The following is a 26338-nucleotide window of genomic DNA, read 5'->3' as shown; positions in this document are numbered from 1 at the left end:
TTAGTGCATTTCACAATTATTTTATGTTTTTAAGTAAAAAAAAAGGTCCAATTTTTTTTTCGACTCGCTCCGCTCGGCAAAAGATTTAATTATCCTAGAAACACCCCTGTGACGCACAGACAGAACAGACAGATACACAACAACTGACGTACAGGCAAAACACATCAACTATCTTACACTCAAATAAGTAGCAGACGTACGTACGTACAGACGGATATGTTGAATTGATACCGACAGAATGCAACAGTCGAACGAAAATATTCACGGGTTAGACGTACAGAGATCCTTTAATCAGACACGCGAGTGCGCGACAGACAAACAGACCGATACGCGAAGGACGTACAGATTCACAGTACAATCACACAGTAGACGTACATATTCACAATAAATGCACAGTCATACAACAGAAGTACGCACAGATATATTCCCAACAGAAGTACAGAAAGATTCGAAGTAGAGTCGGATTTAGTTGCCATTATAAGACTTATTAGCTTCAAGGGGCATAACTCTTACAAATGATACACACCAGACGTCTAGACGGTCATAAAAAATGCAAAAATAAGAAGGATACCGTATTTGTTATAGTAGGAGAATATGAGAAACGGTAGAGGGGTATGGCCCGTTGAACTACCGGTGGTATAATTGATTTACCAGGAGGTAAAACCCTTATGGTCTAAGATATATAGTGTTGAGTCGATGCATATAGTGCGCGCCGGAAAATCTACATGTATCTTTTAAATAAGCCGTTTTAACAAGTTCTTAAATTTCATTCGAAAAAGAAGGTCACAGGTTACATCTCGGCCCAGATACAAGTGCAAACGCATGAGCCCAGATAGCGTTGTCCCAGTCGCTATAATGTAGGCTTCAAGTTCATGTAAATCGTCGAATCTAGTGTTTTCAAGGCCCCTTTCTCCTCCTTGTCATGTTGGATGAACAGCAAGGTAACAACATCTTGGATGAAAGATTTTGTTTTACAACTAAAACTGCAACTGACGACTTAATTTGGGATTTAAACCCAGTCTAAGTGTAGGAGAATGGCCAGACTCTCTGTTTAATAAAACAGGAATTTCACCTGGTTTCCTTAGTGTGAAGCGATTATTGATGATTGACTTTTACGAAAGAAATCCTGTAACAGAATGACTTCCTAGTATACTGATAGCCTATATTACAGCTGGGTATACTAAAATTACACGTGTAATGTTTGTATCAAGGACACAGCAAGCGTAGTCTAAACTGATGCTTTAAAGTTTTAGTGTACTCTATTCTTATATCTAATTGATGACAACATCGAACGGAGGCACTTCTGACTTCTGATTTCTGTTATACACACGCAAATCGGCTTAAACCAAAAAGAATATTTCAAGAAACGATAAATGAGCTGATGGATTATGATTAATATGAGGTCAAATAATTGAATTTCCTTTTTTTATTTTGTAAAATCGACTCTGCTTTCAGTTTTCATCGAGAATGGCCCTTTTAATTTTCAAGCATAACCGACATGACAATTTCTCTCAAAGGGGTAGACAGACAGAAAAACGGAGACAGAGAGAGGGATAGACATGCAGAGACAGACCGAGACAGACAGACACACAGACAGACAGACAGGCAGAAACAGATAGACTGACAGAGACAGACAGACACACAGACAGACAGACAGACAGGCAGAAACAGAACCTGGCAGATACATGGAGAGAGAGAGGATGATTAAAACACAGCATCAGCAAATATGGACAAAAGTGGAAAGACAACAACTGTGAAGGCAAACGATTTCACCTCACCCCAGTTCATATCACAATTGATTGTCAGTGTACGGTTAGCAATTATGATTATAACTTAATTCAAATGATGTCAATGGTGACTGTGTCTCCGTTAAAATACCTAACTGATATGGTGTACGTGTGATTAGGTCCGATTTATAATCGCCCTCGTCTGATAACAGGAAGTATGGTATGTACAACAGCTCAAATCATAACCGTAATGCGGTACGGCATGTAACAGACACTGACATATCTTAAGTGTGCATAAGTTGTACGTTAACTGTACCTGGTAGCTTCCACATATACTTTTTGTTATATTAGAAATATGTGATATAGCTACACGAATCATTGGTGATATTGGGATATCAAACAATGGATCCAGGAACAGCCGACTCCAAAACAGCACTTGTGACACATGATGACACATCTACGCGAAGGACGTATCGGACCCGCTGGTACGTTTTGTGTTTAGTGTCTATAATGAGCTGTGTCCAAAACTGTATATGGGCAGGCTGGGGTCCCATCGCCCAATCAGCGAAGGTAGTCTACGGTTGGGACGACAGAATTATTGACATGCTAGTGAACGCTGGGAACATAGCTTGCATCGTTTTCATACTACCAGCGGCATGGCTGTTGGATGTTAAAGGTAAAACAGTCAGCTTTTCAAGTCTCGATAGCAAATATTCAGTTTCATTGCAAATTCCTGCTACAACCAGATCAGGAACATTAGATGTTCACGGTAGTGTGTCACTCACTAGAGATGCATTCGCTTGGACCTCTCGTTTGAACTGTGATAATGCTCTGCTCTGTGGTACATCTCAATTTAATTAAAACTATATCTTAATATACACTCCGTTCCGTAAACTACACTCTGCTACGTCATAAAGTTTACGGAACGGAGCGCAGATCCAGATATGGTTTTAATCAGATTTGGTATATCTGATACACTAACTAGCCGTCTGCAGTGGTTCCAGAACATTACATCACATCTGGTTATCTGTACTTATCTATATTCAAAAGAGAAAACACATCACAGCAGTACTACATCCATATGGCATTGGTTACCTGATATACAGGCCGCAGTATAAAATTTTGATGTACACATACAAGGTACGGATGAATAGAAAAATCCCTCAGTGTTACAGGAAGATTGTTACCCTTTATCAGTTATCAGTATCACTGCCGTCGGAGACAGACTCTCGTTATGCGACTTATGGAAGTTGTTGTTTCGGAATGGTAGCAGCTTCTTTGTGAAATTCACCTATTTCCGTCTGCATTTTAGACCCTCTGTAACACAGACGTCCTGCCATTACCATGTCATCCTATCAAAGGTTTCGTACAAGAATTTTATTATGAAATTCGATGCTTTTTAGAGACTTTTAAGGGGTTTTTTTCAGTTACATTAAGGCCTTAAATCTCCCGTCAATTGCAAATTCTCGATTTTCAGAGAACTGGGAGTTTAATCTCAGTGTCTCCTTGCTCTACGTCAAGTTGGTTAGTCCGAAAATCTAAAAATTAACTCATAGCACATATTTCATTTCCGTGTATTTTCTGAGTTCATATTTTTGAGAATAACACCTCAAACCACCAAAATTGATAAACAATCTGAATTTAACGATCAATTAGTCTAATCCAAGGTTCATCTTCATCCTTTCAAGACATTTTTGTTAAAAGGACTATCTACAGCTATGTTGAAATTACATGGGAGCCTGCTTCCTCATAACTTTCGTTCGGAAGTGTTACATGTACGAGAGTTATGCTGCTGTATTAACTTTGTTCAATCCCTTGTTCATCTAGAGTTATTACTTTGAATAACTTCACTAATTATTTAGATGATTAATTAACCTAATTACAGCAACGGGGTCGAAAACAGAATATCAGTCTGCAAATATTGTTCTGAAAAAATCATATTTTTTGCCTCATTATACTTGGTAAAGAACATTTTCTTTGATGTGATGCTAACATAATACATTTATTATCCAAAATGTGAGGATAATCGAGCATCTTGTGAAAATCATCATGTTAAATGTTAAGTGCAGGATATTTCGTTCTTATTATTACTGCATACCAAACATTTTCATGGTACATGTATGAAGAGGTGTTGTTTTTTCAAATATGGATGCGAAAATTCAGTCCAAAAAATTGATGGAAAGTATTCATTTCGTACAATCAACTGTCCTGTGTATCAAAATAGGTGAGGGCCTAAGACGCCTCCCTGGTGTCCACCAGAAAGCAGTGCATCTGATTACTGATAAGTGGTAATGAAATTCAGTGCAAGCCTACAATGAAACTTTCAATGCATTGTAAGTCACAAAAAAAGGCCTAATTTAGATTTGTTTCATAACTTGGCGTGATTGATAAAGTTTTATGTAACAATCAGTTTTGAGATAAAATGTAATATCCTTGTCACTTTTAAGAATTGGTTCTGATATATGTATACACTTTATCATCACCCTTTTGTTACTATATTGCTTAAAGGGGATATTCTATACTAATTGGTTAGCATTCATTTCATAATGAAGAGTAAATGTATTGGTGGAAATTGACATCGTATCTTCGTGAAATCTCGTAAATATAAATGGACAAGAAATTTAAAAAAAAAACACTACAATATAATTTGCTTTTGGATATACTGACTAAAAGTGGCATACATGTAGATTACTCAAATGAAGATGTTAGTATTTATCCGAAGTGCTACATAAGGTATCTGCGCAAAAGAGAATCTGAAACAAATCGTTTGGAAGATGAAACTACAAATAGTTTTCCTCTCTTAACAATCAAGGACCTTTTACGGGTCCAAGACATGATCTCTTTGTTTTAACAATTTAATTTCGAAGTAAAACAAATCCACACTTCTACCAAAAACGTGCCAGGCATCAGATGATTATCACACACAAATTGTGGTGTTCTCTGTCATCACGTGTCGGCTTATTTTATCTTATTGGCAATGACCAGAACCCATGTACACAGGTTATCCTACAAGGAAGCAAGCCTTTGTATTCTCAGTAATAAAGTAGTTCGTCTGAAAGAATTGATGACTTTTAAGAAGTGTCGTACATCTTATCAAAGAATCAATCAGCCTTCACTCTCAATTTTTGTCTCTTGGATGACCCTGGCTGCAAAGCTTGGACAGGTTGGTCCAGAGAACAGTTTCTCAATGTCCATTCGCACTTATCCTGTATATGCCAAAACTCTTTTCTCTCATTTCCTTGTGTGTAAGATAGAGCTGTCCAAGGTAAGAAAGGGGTGTAGGAAATTTCTTTCTATTACCCTGGGCAGGTGTATCCGCACTTTTACCGGTGTGAGATTTCCTTTTCTTGCATGCTAGACCGAGTTATCCGCATTTCCGGCGGTGCTGGAAAATTCTATCCGACCCACGGGTCTAGATCGCTTACACGCACAGACTGGCGGGGGAATTATAGTGACCTTTCGGGGTCACGCTATTGTTCGTGACGTCATTTTATGACGATTTGGGGCCAGTCAGGGTCATTGACGTCACTAACAATTGCCATCCGGGCTTCATATGCAAATTAGAATGTGCGGACAGTTTACAACTTTACTAGAAGAGCAGGTGTTTTTACGGGTTTTAGGTAAAAAGCAAGAAATATAATCCATCCCTGATATGAGGTAAGGATAAGGTTATTCAAACCTTCGGGATAAAATATTGAGCAAAAGACCCTCGGCAAAGCCTTGGGTCTCCTGCTCGATATCTTATCCCTTGGGTTTGAATAACCTTATCCATACCTCACATCAGGGATGGATTCTATTAGTCTCACCCTAGGGTTGAGACGGGGGGATTCCCCTATTCATAACAATGGCATGACGTTTAGCATGTAACATTATCATTACATTGTGTATATGATGCACAATGGGAGAACAGGTTAAGAGAAAAAAGAATCATTCATCCCCTTGTGGGTGAGAAAGGGGAATCTCAAACCTCGGGGAAAGATTCTTAAGTTGCCAAACACGAGGCTTTGCCTCTCGAGAACTTAAGAATCTTCCCCCTCGGGTTGAGATTCTCCTATCTCACCCCAAAGGGGGTGAAAGAGATCGATTCTATTAATCGTACACCCCATTGCACGTAACGTGACGTCACAACGGCTCAACAATGACGTCTACGATGCCCCAATGCGGAAAAGGCGACGTGACGAAATTAAAACCTGTTACTATATATTTACCATACACGTCAGAAAGATGGGATTAAATTTTCTTCGCAAACGCTGTTTGCAAATATGGGATATGCTTAATCTGGCTGGCTGATTCGTTTTCGTCTCAAAAGCTCAGGGGAAAATTGATGTTGCCAGTCCAAACGCATTTTCATGGTTTCTGGGCTTATTCTGGTGTTTGGAATGAGAGAACAATACTCTTCCATGCCCAAGGGTGTAGGATAGGAACATTCCCTATCCTATCCCCCTGGGCATGAAAGAGTCTGATATTCTCTTATTTCCCTGTGTATGAGATAAAGCCTCGGGTTTTACCAAATTTGAAAACCCCTTGAGTGGAATTTCCCTATCCTACACCCCTGGGCATGAAAGAGTCTTATATTACTGTTCTTTTTGGCTTTTCCTTGTTTAATATTTCAAAAACCTATCATTCTGTAGTACAAGCATGGAATAAATCTATAGTTCCATTGTTCCTTGGTCCTGACCATTTGAGTAGGGAACCGATACTTTCACACAATATTGTATTATCATAAACATTCTTTGGAGACAGAGTGTCTGCCATGCCAGAAGGTACATTTTTTTCATATTTAAAAAGTGCTGACCATAAGCTTCAGAGAATGACTAACTGTGGTCAAAAGCAACGTAATTATCTTAAATTTATGAGCATAGCTCTACCTGTTGTCTACATTTTGGACACAGTAAGACCATTCTCTGGAAGCCAAAATGATGAAAGCATTGCAAAACACATCATAGACAAGCCCATATGATAGGAGCAAGACGAAAATGTAGTCGTTGATCGTGGTTTTAGTGATGCCCTGCCAAAGTTAAAGGCGACCCCGTGGTGGAGGGCTAGTGGTAGCAGAATGTCAGACGCATTAACCTATTGGCCACCACGGCCCCATATGTAGATCCCATGCGTTATAAGAAACCTTCATTCTGAGACGAATACATTTTTGTTCTGGAAAATTTAATTGCTTGAGATGGCTTCTGGCTGTTGATTTGTCTGTAAAAATCTGATAACTCCCCATAGCAAAGGACTTTTACATGTATACCTATGATCCCTAGTTTTGGCTGCATTATAATTTATCCTTCAATGTATTGTTAGTTTGGAAAACATTCGTCTTTTGGGACATTTGAGAATTTCAATGTTATGCTTCTAGGAAACACGAACCAAGTGCTCATATGAATTCTAATGGTTGTTTTCGTTGTGATAAGGTAAGGTCTACGCGTCCCCTAAAGAAAAAATGAAATTAAAGGAGGGTCCATTTTGGAGAAAAGAAATACTTTCAGGGGTGTAGGTCCTTTTCATCAAATTTTGGCTTTTAACGAACCCTGTTATATACAGATGATTCTCATGCTCATGTAAAGTGTAGCTGTTCATACCTTACATAAATGCTAAATATATATTATCTATACATGCATCTGTAACTCTTGAACGATCATTGTGCATGTATTTAAACGCACCATGGATAAAGTTTGCAAATTAAAAAGGGTACTGTATATATTGTATGTATATTTATTCGAAACGTATTCATGAGCACTGTATGACTGTGTTCAAAGTCTACCTAGACACTAGAGATTTTTGTTCTTCTTCATTCTGATTCGAGATGAGGGGGTTCATAGATTATTGCACATCAATTGCGAGATATCAAACAAAGCGAAACTGAATTGATTTGTCGATTTTATCGTCATCTTATATAAAATTGTATTAATATAGCTTAGCCAAACTGATTTGCACATTCCCTTTACCGGTCGTTTGAACGATGATGGTGACACAGCACCTATATTTCTAGTCATCGAAACGTCACAAATAAAGTTTTCACTTGTTGTGCTATATGAAACTGTATAAATATATTTTTATAAATATTTGTATATCCAAGTGGTACTAGTATAGATAGTTTGTGTGTTTGAAGGTCTCCGTGTATCTATTGTGCTGGCGAGTGTCGTCATCGCCGTAGGATCAGGGCTTCGCTGTATCACTTCGCAGCCTATTCCTGCCACCTGGTATGTATCTTAAAATACAATGTCAGTCTTTTCCAGTTATCGAAATTGTCCAAATTATTTTTTATCTTTCAAAGTAATATATCGGTTTCGAAGACGTATAGGAAAATAATTCGGAGGAAACAAAATTGAGATCTCTGTGTTTGAGACACCATAAATGTTAGTTTAGGTTAACTTACGCTATATTACGTAATTGACAAACATTATCGGCCAAGGCATACAGTCATTTAATGGTCAATGTTATCAGTATAATGTTTTCAAATTATTGCTAGTGATAGATATCATAATGGGACTGAACTGAACGCTATCATTGTAGATATGTATTTTTTTACAGCCTCATGATCCCCTGCCTACATACCCTTCAAAACGTCATTGCTTCGCGACTGTTATTACATCTAATGATACACAATGTGCAATGTTTAATCTTAGTTTTTCTTTCGAATATATCAATAATTTATTTGATATATTAATTTTCAGTAATATATTCTTTGTATAGGCTAATATTTCTTGGTCAAATATTGAATGGTATTGGCGGTACTATGGCGTTCGCAGCGCCCCCTTTACTCTCCGGGACTTGGTTCCCGCCCCAGGAGCGGACGACTGCCACTGGTATAGGTATTCTGTTCTCCTCGGCCGGTGGTGCGCTGTCTTTCTTATTAGGTTTGTATGTGTAGCTATTCTGGTTTCCCCTGCCTGAAAAATAAATGAAAAATTATACACTAAAATTTATCTCTTTCACATTCCGATTATGCCTAGTTTATTCACACAGATCACTTACTTGTTAATTTTACTCTTATTTATCATAATCATGTTTTCCTCTACAGACATACATTGTATAAGAGATATTTAGTAATCGAAAAGAGATGAAAATGGCCGAGCGTGGTTCGAATGAGAAATGTCTGTGTATCTAAAGTCGAGCTGTCGCCCCTCATGCATGTTTTACGCTTTTCGTTATGTAGCGTAAACTTCTTTCAAAAAGAAAGGGCGTCACAAGATATTTTTTACATATTTTTGTACATTATTATCATGTAATAACATCGGTTTTGTATAATATATATACATGCATAATGATATGTGATACTCAAATAAACCTCTTGAATTTGAAGTGTTGATTATCATGGTTTCAAGACGTTTATACGATAAAGCTATATTTGACATATAAATCCGGTTAATTTTATAAATCAATTTAAAATACAAAACACAGTATATTATACCGTTATATTTACCACCCTTCAGGTCCACTCATCGTCTCGGAACCAACGAGTAGCACTGGGAATTACACGATCGGCAATTCTTCATGGTGAGCATAAACTATGAATAACGCCGTAAAATGACCTCCACCATATTACTATACTAAATTATAAATGGCCTTGTGGCATTTTATGGCAACCTCCAAATTCTCCAGCAAACCCGACAACACAAATTCGAGATTCAACACAACTCCACAAATTATCATGTAAATTTCATTCTTTCCTAGAACAATGCGTACCTTCAACAGCCTCCAAACCTTTATCGCCGACAGTGCTGACCTCTCCACACGGAAGGCAAATCTTCTCTCTCACAAATGCTTAGCGTACATGTTGTTTTAATCGTAATGTTCAGTACATTGAACGCTTTAGAGTATCCTGTTGAAGTTTAAGCACACTTTCGATTTATTCACGTAATAGCTGTATTGAACAATGGGGCGACAACTGCAAATTGTACACACAAATTGATATAGGGGGACGTCAGGGAGCACCGCTATCAAGTCCGTTATTTCAATAATAATTGCGGATTAATAGGGGCTGTTTTTAACTCTGTTTCCCATTCAAATTTGTCTAAAACAATTTTATGCAATACTAAAAATAACCTTTTCTAAAGGTAAAAGGTTACCCTACTTTGGATTAAATATCCCTCCTATCGAAAAAGAGTTCCAAAGTCATAAAAAGCGTAAGGCAACTGGCAATTAAGATTTTATTTACTTATTAATTAATGTATACAGTTTTGTCTCCAACTATATCTCACAAGTATTCATGGAGTTTGAAATTTTGCGGTGTAATGATTCCGAGAGCGCGAACATAATGCGGCCGCGAAAATTTCCCGGTATACAGTACACAGTTAAAATACATGTATACTCAAAGTAACAAAACCATAATTTAAGGGAAATAATTCCAAGGTAACAAAGTATGACAATAGAAAAAGACATATAATTTTTATTTAAAAGTATATTAGATACATATACAATATTTCAAACGTTCATGTTTGACAACTGATCCACCAATACCATTGAAATATGTATTGTTCAATGAGTGTTCGGGTGGCGTAATGGATAGAGCACTCGTCTTTCACTTCGAAGGCCTGGGTTCGATTGTATAATCGGACGTAAAAAGGTATGGGGTCATCTGTCCAACAATGTAGGTTTTCTACGGGTACTCCGTTTTCTTCAAATATATAAAACTCTATATGCGCTTCCAATCGGATTTCATGAGTGATAAACACGCTAACTCCATTATCCATTGTACTTTCGATAAGAAATGATGTCTTACTACGGCGAGATTTTTAGTCAAATTTACGTTTACTGAATCAACACAAGCACAGACACGCGCGAACATATTGATAGCCTAGGAAAGGTAGTGATATAGCTCTGGGAGGAATGTCATTTGATGTATTCACAAAACTATCTAACACGGTAGTCGAACCAGTTTTTATGTATCTAACATAGCTACCCGCGGAGACATGGGATGGTTATCATGTTATACAAAACAATCCGGGTAAAGGAGGGGATGGTATTTCGCGGTTAACAAATTTCTGAATAATATAGATACGGATAATCTGGTGAATAATGTAAACTTTTCTACACAATTCGTCGTAAGAAATCTTATGAATAAGCTACGCGTGCCAGATAGTGCAGAGTGGCAAAGTGATCTATGGAACGATCTAAGAATCAAAATGGGATTTTTACACTACATCACTATATTAATACATTTCTCTAAACAGGAACAACTCCTCTACCCCTGCTCTAGCCTGTAATATCAGTGATAAAGGTATGTTCATGTGAAGTTATTCCAAAAAATATCGAGATATCTTGGTTTAAAAAAAAAAAAAAAAAATTTTTTATTAAATATAATCCGGCAAATTGGTTAATATTTGTTGGTATTTTAGAGAAGCATACAACTTGGCATGATTGTAGGGGATGTTGTCCTGATTAATTTTGGATATGGGCTAAGCAGATTTTTAGATTAATAGCGCCTTTAACTATTTTAAATTAAAAAAGTATTTACATTCCACTAGAGTGTTATTTGAGGGGTTTTTTTATGCAATATTAAGCGTTTTATATTGACCATAAGGAAGCCAAATGTTACCTACTTTTGCAGATATTTCTTTGATGCGAGGACAGATAAAGGTTCTGAACTACCTTGGTAAGTAATTATAGGTAACTTATGTGAAGGTTATGTTTGTTTGTTTGTTTGTTTGCTTGGGGTTTTTTTTTTTTTTTTTTTTTTTTTCTTGGGGTTTTTTTTTTTTTTTTTTATTTGTTCGTCTTTGTTTGTTTGTTTTATACATGTTTCCGAGTGATAAGGTCATCCTATTAAGACGTTTGCATAGAATGACGAGATTCTAAAGTACCTAAGGACGGTACCGAAAAGGCAAGGCTTAGAATAGGTAAAAGGGGAAAATGATTATTGTCTAAGTGTGCAACTCTGCTTCCCTAAGGTTAGAACAGACGCATCCCATGATTCAACAAAATTTCACACATGAGTCGCCTCTTGCAATCATGCAGAGGGATACTCAAGCCGAAATCTTTTGCTTTGAAACATACATGGGATTTTATAGAGATTCCAGAATCTCAGGTACTTCAGGGTTTCACGATTCGTCGGTCAGATAGACGCCTTTGTCACAGACATGCAGGGGTCGCGGACTCGGTGATTTCACAGAATGAGGGGTTAAGCAGACTCCTGGGGCATACAGACACAGGCCCATGGTTCGGAACTGTTTTACAGCTTTGTCATATCTTAAAGATTGTTTGACGTTTATGTGAGACAATCTGCAGCACATTGGCTGTGTGGATTCTGTATTTCAAGATTTTTTTGTTTGTGTTACTACTCGGTTCATGTCATCATACTTCATGCACATAACAGCGTGCATGAATGGATGTATTGATCACATGACGGGGAAACAAGACTATGTGTCTCCCTCTTGTACCCGAGTTTCCCCCGTCATACTTCCGTTATTCAGAGTCTCTCTAGAAAACTTAACAAGAGTTACTGAACCTGAGTTCCGTGTGATTGAAGTAGACAACAAAATGGCTCGTAAGCCTCATGTGTTTTTGATCTATTTCGGTATACTCAAATCTTGCCCTTATTGTAGGGAAACATATTTTTTGTTTACCCTCGAATAATCATGTTTCATTCGGCTATCGTCCTCCGTGAATGGTCCTGTTATGGACATGTAAGTCAATTTTCAAACATTGGCTTGAATTGGAGTTGGTATCTTATCAGCCTTGCTATGGTAATGACAGAATTTCATGTCAGATTTTAAAAAGGTCCATTTTATATATACATCCTTTTCAACGTGGTTCTTTGTCACTATTTCCTCTGACTTATGACAAGTCGAATTAAGAGAAACACATGTATTCTAATGATCGTTAAAGTGCAGACAATCGTATGGTCTAGTTCTCGAGGCGACCAAGTGAATTCATGCACATAATATCGGGTTATTTTTTTTTAATTGCTCACTAATGAAGAATGTTTTCTCTTAATAACAAAACATTGCGAAGAAACGTCAACAAGCTTAAGGACAGGCGATTTCTCACAAACACCCTGTAATTATCTGAATACATTTTGAGATATATATAATTGGCTTTCACATAACGAGTTACAAATGCCGATATTTCGATGTCAATCAACCTTAATATTATCACAAAATTATATCGGATTAAACGGTATCGGATTTGCATATGGTGTAAAAATCAACAAGAGAAGATTTAAACTCATTACCAGTGTGGGTAGATTATGAGAAGTTCTTTTTTACACAACTAATAATATTTTCTAGGTGACGTTTCGATGACTAGTACGATATGTAAACTGTCACCTTCATTGTCCAGCGTAGCTGAAATCGACATCGATTTAATGGACAACTCGTACACATTTTACACCTTTGTGTGCATACGCTTCACTGGTCATTTGCCTGATGAAGGTGGGTGGCAGTGTACGTATCGTAGTAGTCATCGAAACGTCACATAGAAAATTGTATTGGTTGTATAAAAATAACTTCTCATAATCCATACATACCAACCCGAAGAAAATGTTTATAAACACTCAAACAGTGTGGGTAGAAATAGGTTAATGTTCAGAAGGACGTATATTATATATAAAAAAAAAAACGGGTAGTTACAAAGTACTGTGCTCGAGTGTGCTAAATATGAGGAGTGATGTTACGTAATTGATGTGTGTCCCCTTTTCACATGAGCTTTTGAACATGTTTAAGCACACACAAATTAAATTTTGGAAGATGTTGGAGAAAAACATATAATACATATAGGTGTCTGTTTCAACAGTTGTCGGCATAACCTTAACAAAAAAATGTTTTTGTTCTTATTTAAAAAAAAAAAAAAAAAAAGCTATGTACACAAGATATTAGTACATGTTTTAATTAAACTTGTATGTGACTATTTTACATGCTATGATGTCCGTTTTGTAAACTGTAAAGTACGTTTCTTCATATCAATATCTTGACGTGTAAGGTAATGGCTACATTTCCTCAGAAGTGTATTTATTGTGGACATGCTATACCTGCCATATAAGGTAATGGCTACGTTTCCTCAGAAGTGTATTTATTGTGGACATGTTATATCTGCCATGTAAGATCATGAGTTTGTTTTCTTTTAGGTAGATTGTCTTACTGTAAACATTTTATACCTGTCATGTAAATTGTTTCCAATAATTCCTCAACTGAAGGATACCATACCACTGCCAAAAGCTGTAACTATTCAAAGAAGTTCGTTTCTGTCCGGCATGATAAGATAGCTTTGATAAATCGTTTCTTAAAAGAAACCCATACTTGCGGGACTTGAATATTAAAAAAACAAAAAAAACAAAAACAAAAAAAAACCCATTGCTCTCAGTGTAATATCACTATGGAGCCCTGTTCCTCAGATCATTATACTATGCTACATGGTCAGCAAAAGTGTCCTGAACAAGTGGTGCTACATGTACAATTATACCCAAAAGCAAAAGTTAAAGGGCGATTTACTGAATATACAAAAAACTACCGAGAAATTCTCTAGATTTTAGCATGCAGTGGGACAAGGATCCTTAATAAATCTGTCAATGATACCTTTGTTGTACATGTATCTTAATGAATCTGTCGATGATACCTGTGTTGTATCTTAACCAATCTGTCGATGATACCTGTGTTGTATCTTAATGAATCTGTCGATGATACCTGTGTTGTATCTTAACCAATCTGTCGATGATACCTGTGTTGTATGTTAATGAATCTGTCAATGATACCTGTGTTGTATCTTAACGAATCTGTCGATGATACCTGTGTTGTATCTTAACTACTTTTCTTTGAAAACGATTTTTTACGATAAATTAAAACAAAATTGTGATCTTCACTGAGATAAAATACTCTATACACCTATGATAACCTATATTTTGTTTGCTCCCAATATATTTCGTGGCACATGTCGAATACAGACTGACAAACTTCCAACACAGTATTTCGAGATGCATATTGATCAAGACTATGTACAGTTCTTTTTTTCCCACCTCTATATTATTTTGTTTAAGTTCTCCCAATACTTTTGAATCAGGAGACTTGTATCGCTTTTAAGGATCCCCGTACCACTGCCAAAAGCTGTCACTAAGTGTTGGAAACTGTTTTTTCCAGCATGACGACGGCTTTGATAAATCATTTCTGGAAAGTAAACCATACCTTGCGGGATTCTTATCAAAAATAAAATAAAGATGGTTTTAACAAAATATTATCAACAACAGTGTTCTGTTCTGAATGTAAATAAGGCTTATTGGGGCTAGACCAGGATTCGAACCCTGGACTTCAGATTGATGAACATTGCTCTAACCGATTGAACTACCAGGTCAACAGAAGTATCCTGGTCCAACTGTGCTACAGTTTTATTTAAACGGAAGTTAAAGGGAGGTTACTGTTAATGAGAAAAAATGCAGTGCAGTGGGATAGGGATCATTTAAGGATATGAATGAGATAATATTAACCAGCCTGGATGCGTCGTATTGTTATGCATCGATGTTTATTTACAAAAGGAATACACACTTTTCACAAGCATTATATACACTTTCAAACTCTGATCGTTTAATGCTACGATACTTCAGAGTTTGGCCTCGCCGCCGGGATTGCTGTGCTGGTATTGGTCTACTTTCCAAACAAACCTCCCACTCCTCCAAGTGTGTCTGCTGGGGCCAAGAGAATGGGGTTCAAGGACGGTCTAAAGCTTATATCGAAGTCAGTTTTTTAAAGATACACTTGCGTGCATATTGTTAGGTATTATATATGACGTTGAAAAGATGTATGAAAATGAAGCTTCCAATACAGCACCTTGTCGTAAACCTTTTTCGCCATTTTAATCAAAATGACCACATTTTAGCAATTCTATTCGCTTTTCTTTATATGATATAATTTCCCGTAATGTTCATTACGCTGCCATTATAATCAGGTTGTGGACCATTCAATAGTGGAAACAAAGCTGTCTCTTTCATTAAGTCAGGTGTCTTTATAGACATTAAGACATCGTCAAGCAACACTTATACTGGCAAATTCAACAAATTCTTCCAGACATGTTAGGTTTCCTGTCTATTATTTTAATATTGATTAAATGAGAAATATCAGAAACAAAGAGGCATTAACACCATTTTATTTTATTTTCCATTTTGATTTGTCTTTGTGACAGGATGTTTGCATTTTGGCATCTGGCCTTGGCCTTCTCTATCCCATCCGGGGTCTATGGTGTGTGGAGCAGCACGCTTGATGTCAGCATCCACCAGTTCGGCATTTCTCAGGTAAAATCAGCAGTAATGTCGGTTACCATTTTGGCATTTCGCAGGTAAAATCATCAGTAATGTAGGTTACCAGTTTGCAACTTGCGTATGAATACAATCCTGTTGTGAAAAACATGCATATGTATTTTTTAAGTTGTCTGATAGAACATCATTAATGATGCAATGTGACCAAAAATATAAATGGATATTGTTAGGGACCTTATTGGGGGAACATGTTTGGACATGAGTTACCAGTGGCAACAAGTTAATTTTTAAGGAGTAGAGTAAATTGAATAGAAATATAATGATGGTGGATATATATTTCTTTTGATAAGTTGTTCTTAAAAGATTACGTAACACCCACACACATGTTATTGAACCCTAAAAGTTGGTAAAAGATACAGTAGGCCAAAATGAATTACACTGCATCAATATTCATACAGCTGTTTCATCATTCTAGGACTCATCGGAGACGCTATCTTAAAATTGAAAACTAAACGTTAACGAATTCTTGTTATAAAAAACACTACGTCTATCGTAGAATATGTAACACCGTGTAAGAAATAGGGGAAACCTTTGCAAACAACGGGGAAAATAAGAGATACATGTATATGTTTTCCTTATAACCAATGAAGGGATCAGACACCAGAAGAATGTTTGATAAAGTCTCGACACAGTCTTGACGCAGATGGCACGTTTCCTTTCAGTCAAAGTCAGTCCCTTTCTGTACAGATCACTCCATCCTGGATACTCTACTGGTTACGCTCACTTTTGTTCTAGCCACTGGAATATGTCATAGCAAATGGAAAGCACGCGGCTAGCTATTTAATTGGTCTCATGTAAAAATAAACCTGACCTATCTTTTAAGGTTGATATCTGTCCTTTGATGATAACAGGGGAGCGACACCTGATTTCAAAGCCAGTCAATTTTACAGTTACCCGACAGACAGATTGCTTTTGATGTGCATCAAAGTATCAAACTAGTCTTCTCGTCTTATCCACAAGCATTCTCTGGACTAGTTTGACGGTAAAATTGACTGCTTTTGAAGTCATGTGTTGCTCGTCTGTAATCTTCAAAGGTAGGAGTCAGCCTAGTGATTGGTCAGTTTTCTTTTGCACCTGGGACCAATCAAATAGCTTGCCGCGTGCCTTCAATGTTGTTATGACATATTCCAGGGGTGCAGAAGTTGACACCGAGCATAACCCCTGGAGTATCGAGGATGGGATCGCATTGTCGACGAAAGTAATATACATGTACGGTTATATTGTCTCGAAATATATGCCCTTGTTATAATTCTTCTCTAAGCTCAAAGATATTTTTATCAAATGTTACTTAATTCGATGTGATATTTGATTGTAGAAGTATTTCAGTTCAAAAACAGGATTATATTGGCTCATGAATATTGACGCACCTACTATATACATGTATCAAAACTAAATTGCAAGCTTAAACGAGGATCGTATAATTTTTATTTTTTTCTGAAATTGGTGAAATCAGATATGAAAATGCCAACCATTAAATGGTACGATCGTGTTAAAAAACAAGTCCATTTTCAGCATTCACATCTCTAAGGAGTTGGACTCCATCCATTTCGGCCATACAAGTGAAACTCTAGTTCGCAGAGAACTAACATACTAATCGGGAGGCTTTCGTCACTAATATCATTATCCTTATTATGGTTCCGAATCGTGTCTGGTTTTAAAGAGTTTAGCATCAAATTAGCAGATTAGGTAATTTATGGGTGTTCCTCAATGTGCCTAATGAATGCATGTATAAGTTCATGTGTGTTTTGAGACGGTATGTTAGTGTATATGCCTCTCTGAGATATCTCGAATCTGCCGACTTTATGGTCCTACCTCATTGAAATACCATGCTGAAGGCACCCAACCGGTCACAGTATACTATTAACGTGTTAGCCTGTTGTCGCGATTATCCTAAATGCTGAACATTTAGCAGGGAGTAACACCCATCTTTCCTAGGAAATATGGTGTGTCCCGGCATAGGAATATAAACCATTGCCTTCTTTACTTGAGGAAACTTTCAACATTAAGGCAACATTAGGAGGCACGGTATTCTAGTGGTAGGACGCCGGGTTCGTGACCGAAGGGTTGCGGGTTCGAGTCACGGCACGACACTGTGTTGTGTTTTTGAGCAAGATACTTTACTCCGCTTGTTCCAGTCCACTCAGCTGTAAATGAGTACGTGGTTTGGCAGTGCTAGAATTGTTGAATGCTAGCTGTGAACGCCGAAATTGCAGTACCGGCTGTATGCTCCCCAGGGAGTTGAGAAAGATATTGGCTGGTTGCAAAGGCCTTATAACCACGGATAATAATTTGTGAACCGCTTTGAGACGACCTTCGAACTAGGTTTAGATAAAGCGGTTTATAAGAACCTCGAATTGTTATCATTATTTTCAGTTTGGTATTACCAGGTGCAAGAAAATAAACAGGTTGTTAGGAAGGAGGGAATGTATAAAGATTATCAACGTTACAATGGGTACATTGGTTCTAGTTTGGTAACTTTTGTGTCATCAATAAGAAGGGTACAAAAGCCAATCCCCAGTATTGATGTTGGTTCCCACCTTAGTTGCCTCTTACAATATGCAGTGGGTATATTGTTTTCTCAATCCCCGACCTACAGGGCTTGTCCTTGATTAGTGTAACCGACTCATATCATGTCATATAGTATACATGGGTATACATGGACTTGTCTCTACCTTGTGTTTACGTTACCAAGCGTGCTTTGATTATTTTCATTTTATTTTACCAGTGAAATACTAGGATTCATAGTGAAAGGAAAGTTGATTTTATCCTCCAGAGACATTTTTGTTTTGTTATTCTGGCATGAAGCCGACCAATCAGAGAGCAGGATTAAGTGAAGAATAGCAAAAAGAAAATGCCATGTAAAACTTGGTCATTGACCTGATACAGCAATCAATAAACACCCATTAACCGGCCAACCCCCTTGCTAAAATACGAAACCGTCAACATCTTTTTACTCAATCATATATGATATTCTTGTCTTTTTGTTTTTGCTTGTCATTTTCTTTACACGCCTTTCTTTGTAAACCCAACAGGTAATTGGAAGAGCCATTTGCATTCATTTTAAATCAATATGTCCACCTCCTCACATGATACGTACAATAAACCAACATAAACACGACTCCAGGTGAAAGAACTCGAAATGACTAATGAAATCTTGCTATCCGAACCGTCTAAAGTTCTAGTCTGGTAAATTACGCTAACGAACTCTGCTTAATCAACGGTATGACAAATGGCACAGGGGGAAGCGATAGGTTTTTACGAACCAATTAGTGTCTTACTTTCCTGACAGGTGATGGTATTTATCAATCAAAAGCCGGCTTAAGAAACTGTCATGGTGCTCTTAATCCTCCAGCTGGCATCAGAAACAGTCATTGTGCTCTTAATCAGTAAGCTGGCATCATAAACTGACATTGTGCTCTTAATGCGTAAGCTGGCATCATAAACTGACATTGTGCTGCTCTTAATCCTTATAATCCGTAAGTTGGCATCACTGATGTGGCAAAGTGCTATATAGAAAGCTTGCAACAAAGGTGTGACATTTTTAACATTTATAGAACCCATAAGCTGGCATGTGTAATGTTGGATGGTGTTTTATAAAATACATGTCTAGCATCAGTGATGTGGCACATTTAACATTTGTAGAACCCACAAGCTGGCATGTGTAATGTTGGATGGTGTTTTATAGAATAATAAATCTGGCATCAAAGATGTGGCACATTTAACACTTATAAGATCATATCAAAATTATGCAATGATGCGTAATATCATCCATAATCTAGCGTCCATGTTAAGCTGGTATAGAAATTGTCATGTTACCTTATATGGGTTGTATCAATGATATGCCAAATGTCCAATACCGTACAAGGTAAAATGTTCGCGGCATTTTATGTTTTGTCATTAACAGTGAACTTTTCAAGCAAAATATTTGTATCTGTCAGTTGTACACTGAACTATATTAAAAAATATATAAATACGCCGACTGTTGTACGTTATATTATTGAGTTTTAGAGATACCATCGTTGTCTGTGACTGTACAAGGTTAGAAATGCGTCCAAACAGGATGTCAAGTTACCAGCTTTATCGCACATCTTATTAACATCTCGTACATTATTGGAAGTGTAACCAACGAGCGTAACAGTAAAACCTGTCGAAACCGGCCATCGCAGTAAAACATAGGAAATCAAACACAAGTGAAAACCTCTCAAAACCGATCATAACAGTAAAATCTCTCAAAACATCATATATGGGCAAGAGAGCGCACCTAAAGTCTTCTCTCAAAAGTGATCATCGTCGTGACAGCTATTCATCACTACATCACATTGGAACCTCTCAAACTCAAAATATATAGAACGGTATGCTGTATCGCGACGCCATTATAAGAAAAACGACAGTTCTAATGCAAAAGCTTTATAGTGGGATATTAACAATGTTGAAGAATTCGGTACTAAATATTCCTTCCTATGATTAAATTGAACTTTATTTCAGACTGAAGCAGGCTGGCTTGGTTTCTGGGGAAATACAGGAGGGACCTTACTCGGAATTTTAATTTCAAGGCAAGTATTAATGCCATGCAAGGATCATTGTCCCTCTGAACTCTAGGTTTTCTTATTCACAGCAACCTCCTTATATTTTGGTTTTGGGTAATATCGGTAGCACAGTTGGGCCAGGACACTTGTGTCGACAGGAAGCTCAGTCAGTAAGAGCGACAGTATAACATCAAGTATCCCATCGGTTTCAATACCAGTCTAGCTCCGCTAATTCTTTCACACTCATGACATTTTTGTTGATTATATTTTACTTATTTCACTTTATTTTTCAAGAATTCAAATTAACAAAAGTACCGCCTGGTATGGTTTTCTTTTCTATAATAATCATTATTTATTGAGCAAAAGAAATACCTGGAAAACAGTTCCCGATGCAATGTTACAGTTTGGGACAGTGGTACGGTGATCCTTAAAGGGATTTTAAGATAAATAACGTCTGTGAAGGCAAATTCGTCACATTAGTAAGGCTTTCTGTTTATAATTCGACCGAATAGGCATGTATCAAAATGCCGACGAGCACTAATACAGAATAAGATTCGATTGAAATGCCTATAAATAAACATTGTTGTAAACATGCCTAAATGATGACATGCAGCAACATTTGTGACGTCATCAGGCCTTCCGTGGTTTTGCTCAAAGGTACAGGCAGTTTCGCCACCTTCAAACATTTAACTAATTTACAAGAACTCTAAGTGTTTAAATGTAAAAAAAATAAAAAAATGTTACACAAGCTGTACTGATACAAACAGCTCCAAATGTGTGTGTTTAATAATGATTAACATCGAAATACATGGCTTTTCTTAGTTGTGATAGTTAGTTTTCGGTAAGTTGAAGAAACTGATTAATGTCGTTTAAGAAAGATGACGGGTATCGGCTGAGATGATGTCAATTTACATGATACGCAATGAAGACTCAGTCATAAACTTCCAAATCGAAACCCATTTTTTTTTTTTTTCATCGGGGCAGGATGAGAGAGTCCAGGGCTTTCATGTGTATGTAATAAATTTACACTAAATAACAACCAACTGGCCTCAGATTAATGAGTTTAGTTGACGAGATGTCCGTCGCACAGACCAAATTTTTAAGATTTGTTCTGTTACACAATATTTCATAACTGTTTTCATTAAAGTAAAGCTTTTCCCTTCTTATACCTCTTCTTGTCAAAATATTTGAAGGCTTTAACTGTGTTGAAGACTATGGTGACGTTATTTACGTCACATCTTATGTATTATGACGTCATATGGCATTTTCGTCACAGGGTGGCGAATTTGGGTGCATGGCGAATTTGCCTGCACTAACGTTAGCTGTTTTGTAAGATTTAAGTAAATAGTGGAATATATACGGAAGCGTATTTAGGATAGGATTGAAAAAATAATCTTTCCATGCAAATTAACAGACAATGAATGATTTCACATCCCTGTCCAAGATTGCCTACATTGCTAGCCTAACAAATTAGTTTATCTCTGCGGGTAGATAGGTGTTTCTTTGCCATGCAGAATGTCAATTTGACCGGACAGATTAAGTTGATAGATCAAACACATTACTATTGTTTTAGTTACTCTACTGCTTTATACATCATTTGGCAGTAACAGATAACGTATGTTAAATAGAAATTCCAGGTAAACAGTTGCAAACCCAGAAGACATGTTGTCCACCGACAGATTCCAAACCACTTCGTGACGTTAAATAATCAATAGAAAACGATATATACAGTAAATTATCATGGAAATGTCACATGTAGGATTGTCCAATTATGTACAGTAATGATATCGAACACAGCAATTATTCGGAATACATAAAAATGATATGTCTCCCAGTCCAATAACCAAATAATCTATGATGTCATACCAAGGGTAAATCAGGATTCAATATCTTTTACAGGTTCGCCGATATATTTGCAAAAAGGATGAAACTCTTCTTGATCTGTATTTATTCCCTATCAACTATCTTTTACGTCCTATTCACCTTAATGGTTATCCAATTAATACCTGGAAATTCAGGTAAGAGTTAAAGATTTCATATTGCTTAAACAAATTAAATTGCAATGGCTTTAATAATAGCCATCATGAAATTAATTTTCAGTATTTGGTTGTGATATAAAAAAGTTGATTAAAATGAGAAATCAATATATTTTTTCTTCAATCTGGTGTAAGAACGTTCCTATTCCGCGTTGTTTGTTTGTTAATTTCTTTTTTGGGGTGTGTGTGTAAGGGGGGCGGACTATCCAAAGTACTGTGATTTTCCTTATGTCATTTTAGCCTGATACTTTTGTTTCAAAATGTTTCAGTTTTTTAAAAGTTTTTTTTTTGTTATCTATGAAGATTTAACGATGTATCGTCATCATAATAAGGAATTGAAATAGGGTGACTTGTTGTTTCTTAATTTGATAATTACAATTCCAAAAAAGGAAATTACATAACGTGAAATTGGATCGCCTTGACGAAAACACCTTTATATTTTAAAGATTGTTGACAGATAAACACCTCGGTGAACAGGAAGTTAGATTGTTTCTTTGGAAATTTTCACTGATATTGATACTGGCTTAATAACCATTTCCATTGTTTAGGAACATGTTCATATTCTGTCAGAATAGTATTTACTTCTCGTCAGGAATGCCATTCTTTTTTGGTAAATAAAACTGTGATTTATGACGTCAAAATATAAGTAAACAAACAATTTGACGTTACAGAGCATAACGTCGTCATTTCTTTGCTTAAAGGTTATTGGTCAATATAGAAATGCATGTAGTATTAAAAAAAAAAGTTGTAGAAGCTATAGTATGTTAATTTTTTCTTGCAGCATTGATCTACTTTACGTGCATTTCCGGAGGCGTTTTTGTCACTGGTGCCATGCCGCTGTTTTATGAGATGGCCTGTGAGGGTGCTTATCCTGCAGCAGAAGGCGTCATTTCCGGTTGCATCACCCTTTTTCTCAACCTCACGGGATCTTTCGTTCTTTTGTTGTCCCTCATACCAAATATAGGTAGGTATTTTCAATAAATCTCCTGCTAAATTTTATACTGAGTATAGATAGACCTGATGGTAGACTAGCAAATGTAAATTTAAAAAGAGACTGTTCTATTCTGCACTAGTCCGAATTATTCTGACGTTTTATCGACTTTTTTGATATCGGTCTGTTGTCGATTAACGTCAGACCTCCGGCCCTCTATAATATGCGGGAAATAAGCGACCCGCGCCAGGGTCGCTCTTCAAACTGATATTTCATAAACAAATCGTCACTTTCACACACATGTCGCACATGGATCGAAATATCTATTCTTTATGCACTAGGTAGTATCAATTGTATGTTTCAAAGATCATTACGAACAGTATTTTCCAACGTTTTCTATACCAACCCATGTTTTTAATGGAAATTAGGGCATGCGCCATGTCACATGACTTGACGAGATCTCGCGTTACCGAAGGTATTTCCCAACGTTATGACGTAGGCCGTCGATATTTTAGTCACATGGCATTAGAAGGCGGGGCTATCAAAAACGTAAAGTAAAACAAAGTAAGTTTGAAAAAATATGTCTTAAGTGATTGTATTGGTTGTTGGCATGCTATGTATGTTCATCTCGTGCATAAAGAATAGATATTTCGATCCATGTGCGACATGTGTGTGAAATTGACGATATGTTTCTAAAATATCAGTTTGAAGTGCGACCCGGGCGCGGGTCGCTTATTTCCCGCATAGTATAGAGGGCTGGAGTTCTTACGTTAATCGACATCAGACCGATATCAAAAAGTCGATAAAACGTCTGAATAATTCGGACTAATTCTGCACGTACACTTCTTTATTCCCAATACAAGTAGATCTTATCCTAGAATAGCAATAGTTTATTTTATCATCTATATACTACTTTATACCACCTATTGGTATCATGATAAACTCATGATCATGGGTTGTCGATATAAAGATACTCAAGAAGAAGTTGAGAATGACTTGAAGACAACTTGGGAATCGATTTTCCCCTTTTCAGAACGGATTTTCTCCAAAAAAAAACATCTGCTCGCGCAAGGTGACGTCTCTAACCGAAAACAATATCCACACAACGGTGATCCGCGTCAGAAAGAGTACACCATGGACAAATCATTATAAAGTTATAAGCGTAAATGAGTACATGGAGAAGCCAATGACGATACTATTATGTAAAACATATCCTTCTTACATAGGTTTAAGATTCATTGTATTCCTTCGGGGAAATCATCCAGTTTTTTACGTTTGTCACAAACCGATGATTTCGATGATCATAAAGTCTAGAAGTCATTTGGAAGTGGGATTCAGTTAACAAACAGTTTATCCAACAAAGTTTTCAGGGTTTGTCGCTTGAACAATGTTCTCAAGACAAACTGTGATAATCTACAATACAATAGTCTTTTACCCGCTGTTTCTAATGCCCAACAGTTACAATCGTCAAGTACTGTAAGTTATTTATCTTAAATGTGATATATTTCAACAGTCAGTTTATGTAAGTAACTTCTTTTTCAGGAGATATATTTTACAATCGAAAGTTACTTATGCTACATTAAAACTTTGTATATATGCCAAATACTAATTGATTGTTTTTTGTTTCATTGCATTTATAGAAAGATTCATTGATTTGCTTATCTATTGAATCATTTTCTCACCATTGAAGGAACGGCCTGGATGAATTGGGCCATGGTATCCTCGGTTGCAGCTGCAGTCTTGTTAATGGCGACATTTGATGAGCAGTATAGAAGGAGTAAAGCTGATGCAACGATCAACATATCTCAACAAACAAATAGCTCAAAGTAAACAGTCATCTGATGGTCACTTTATCGCAAATGACCAATTGCTGCGTCTGATATTTCCCTCCAACCGGAAGTAGTTACATACTAGGATCTGTACTTAGATAATATGTCCTCGATGCTTGAAGTTGCATTTGGGCTTCTTTTACATTGCTTTTCGAAATTGCAAAAGGTAAAGGCTTACCACATTTATCAATTAGAATATGTAAGTGATTTTGTTAAAGATATGAACATTTCTAAATACTTCCATGTTGGAGTCTACGGGTAAATCTTGGTTACCACAAAAGAAGTAAATCAAGGTTATTGTCAATGTCAATGTCTTGTTTGTTTAAATTTGGAATGGTGTGCGCCTCCGGTGAGTCAAGTGTTTTACAGTTTAAAAAAATTGGTCAACATTATCATAGGGATGGCTACAATTACACTCATGACTTTCCACTAGATTAACCCGAAATAAATCATACTTTAGGGGAAACAAGTCTCAAGTGACCTATTGCGATCGCCTTTTGTCCGGCGTCGTGCGTCCGTTAACAATTTATATTTTCGACTTCTTCTCCAAAACCCCTGAACCAATTTCAATGAAATTTCGCAGAAACTTTCAATGGCCAAAAGTTAACCATAATTCTGAATTATATGGTCCCCAGCAACCAGGGTACTGAGGGGCGGGGCAAAAAAAGGTCGAATTTACTGAAATTTCAAAAAACTTCTTCTCAAGATCCAGATATGGTAAAATCAAATACTTTTCATAGATGGATGGCTCCTAAGGTGCTTTACCATATTTGTGAATTTCATGACCCTGGGGTCTCACGTTTCCCCTGGGGAGGCGGTAAACTTTACTATAATGTATATAGGGAAATCACATTTGTTTAATTTCCATTGGAAGTAATTCAATTTGGGTTAGCATTATCATTATTGGATAGCAATTTGATGGTATGCACATATCAGCCCTGACTGACCCCCTGGGGATGATGGGTGGGGCCAAAAAAAACCGAAATGACTGAAATTTCAAAGTCGTCTTCTCAATACCCAGATATGGTAGAATCAAATACTCTAGGGTCTCAC

At 36.9% G+C, this 26338-nt stretch overlaps 1 protein-coding gene across 1 annotated transcript; it reads left to right on the top strand.

The window, feature by feature from the left end:
- The first annotated feature begins 1998 nt into the window (after positions 1–1998).
- LOC110463522 (disrupted in renal carcinoma protein 2 homolog) lies at positions 1999–25743 on the top strand. Its single transcript, XM_021518165.1, has 12 exons — positions 1999–2403; positions 7834–7924; positions 8418–8581; positions 9158–9221; positions 10898–10944; positions 11275–11319; positions 15256–15385; positions 15831–15939; positions 20449–20516; positions 22389–22507; positions 23307–23489; positions 25147–25743. Exons 1-12 carry the CDS (start codon positions 2130–2132, stop codon positions 25284–25286), a joined length of 1434 nt encoding a protein of 477 aa, XP_021373840.1. The 5' UTR covers positions 1999–2129; the 3' UTR covers positions 25287–25743.
- The last annotated feature ends 595 nt before the right edge of the window (positions 25744–26338 follow it).

This window comes from Mizuhopecten yessoensis, unplaced genomic scaffold, assembly GCF_002113885.1.
Source record: "Mizuhopecten yessoensis strain PY_sf001 unplaced genomic scaffold, ASM211388v2 scaffold10913, whole genome shotgun sequence".
NCBI lineage: Eukaryota > Metazoa > Mollusca > Bivalvia > Pectinida > Pectinidae > Mizuhopecten > Mizuhopecten yessoensis.
Note: the sequence above shows the minus strand (reverse complement) of the source record. Positions and strands in the feature narration are given on the sequence as shown.

Bases quoted from the DNA above. Each gene is read 5' to 3' on its own strand.
- LOC110463522 (XM_021518165.1), top strand. From the start codon at position 2,130: ATGGATCCAGGAACAGCCGACTCCAAAACAGCACTTGTGACACATGAT. The intron at 7,925-8,417 runs GTATGTATCTTA...TTCTTTGTATAG, and splicing joins CAGCCTATTCCTGCCACCTG to GCTAATATTTCTTGGTCAAA. The intron at 10,945-11,274 runs GTATGTTCATGT...CTACTTTTGCAG, and splicing joins CTGTAATATCAGTGATAAAG to ATATTTCTTTGATGCGAGGA.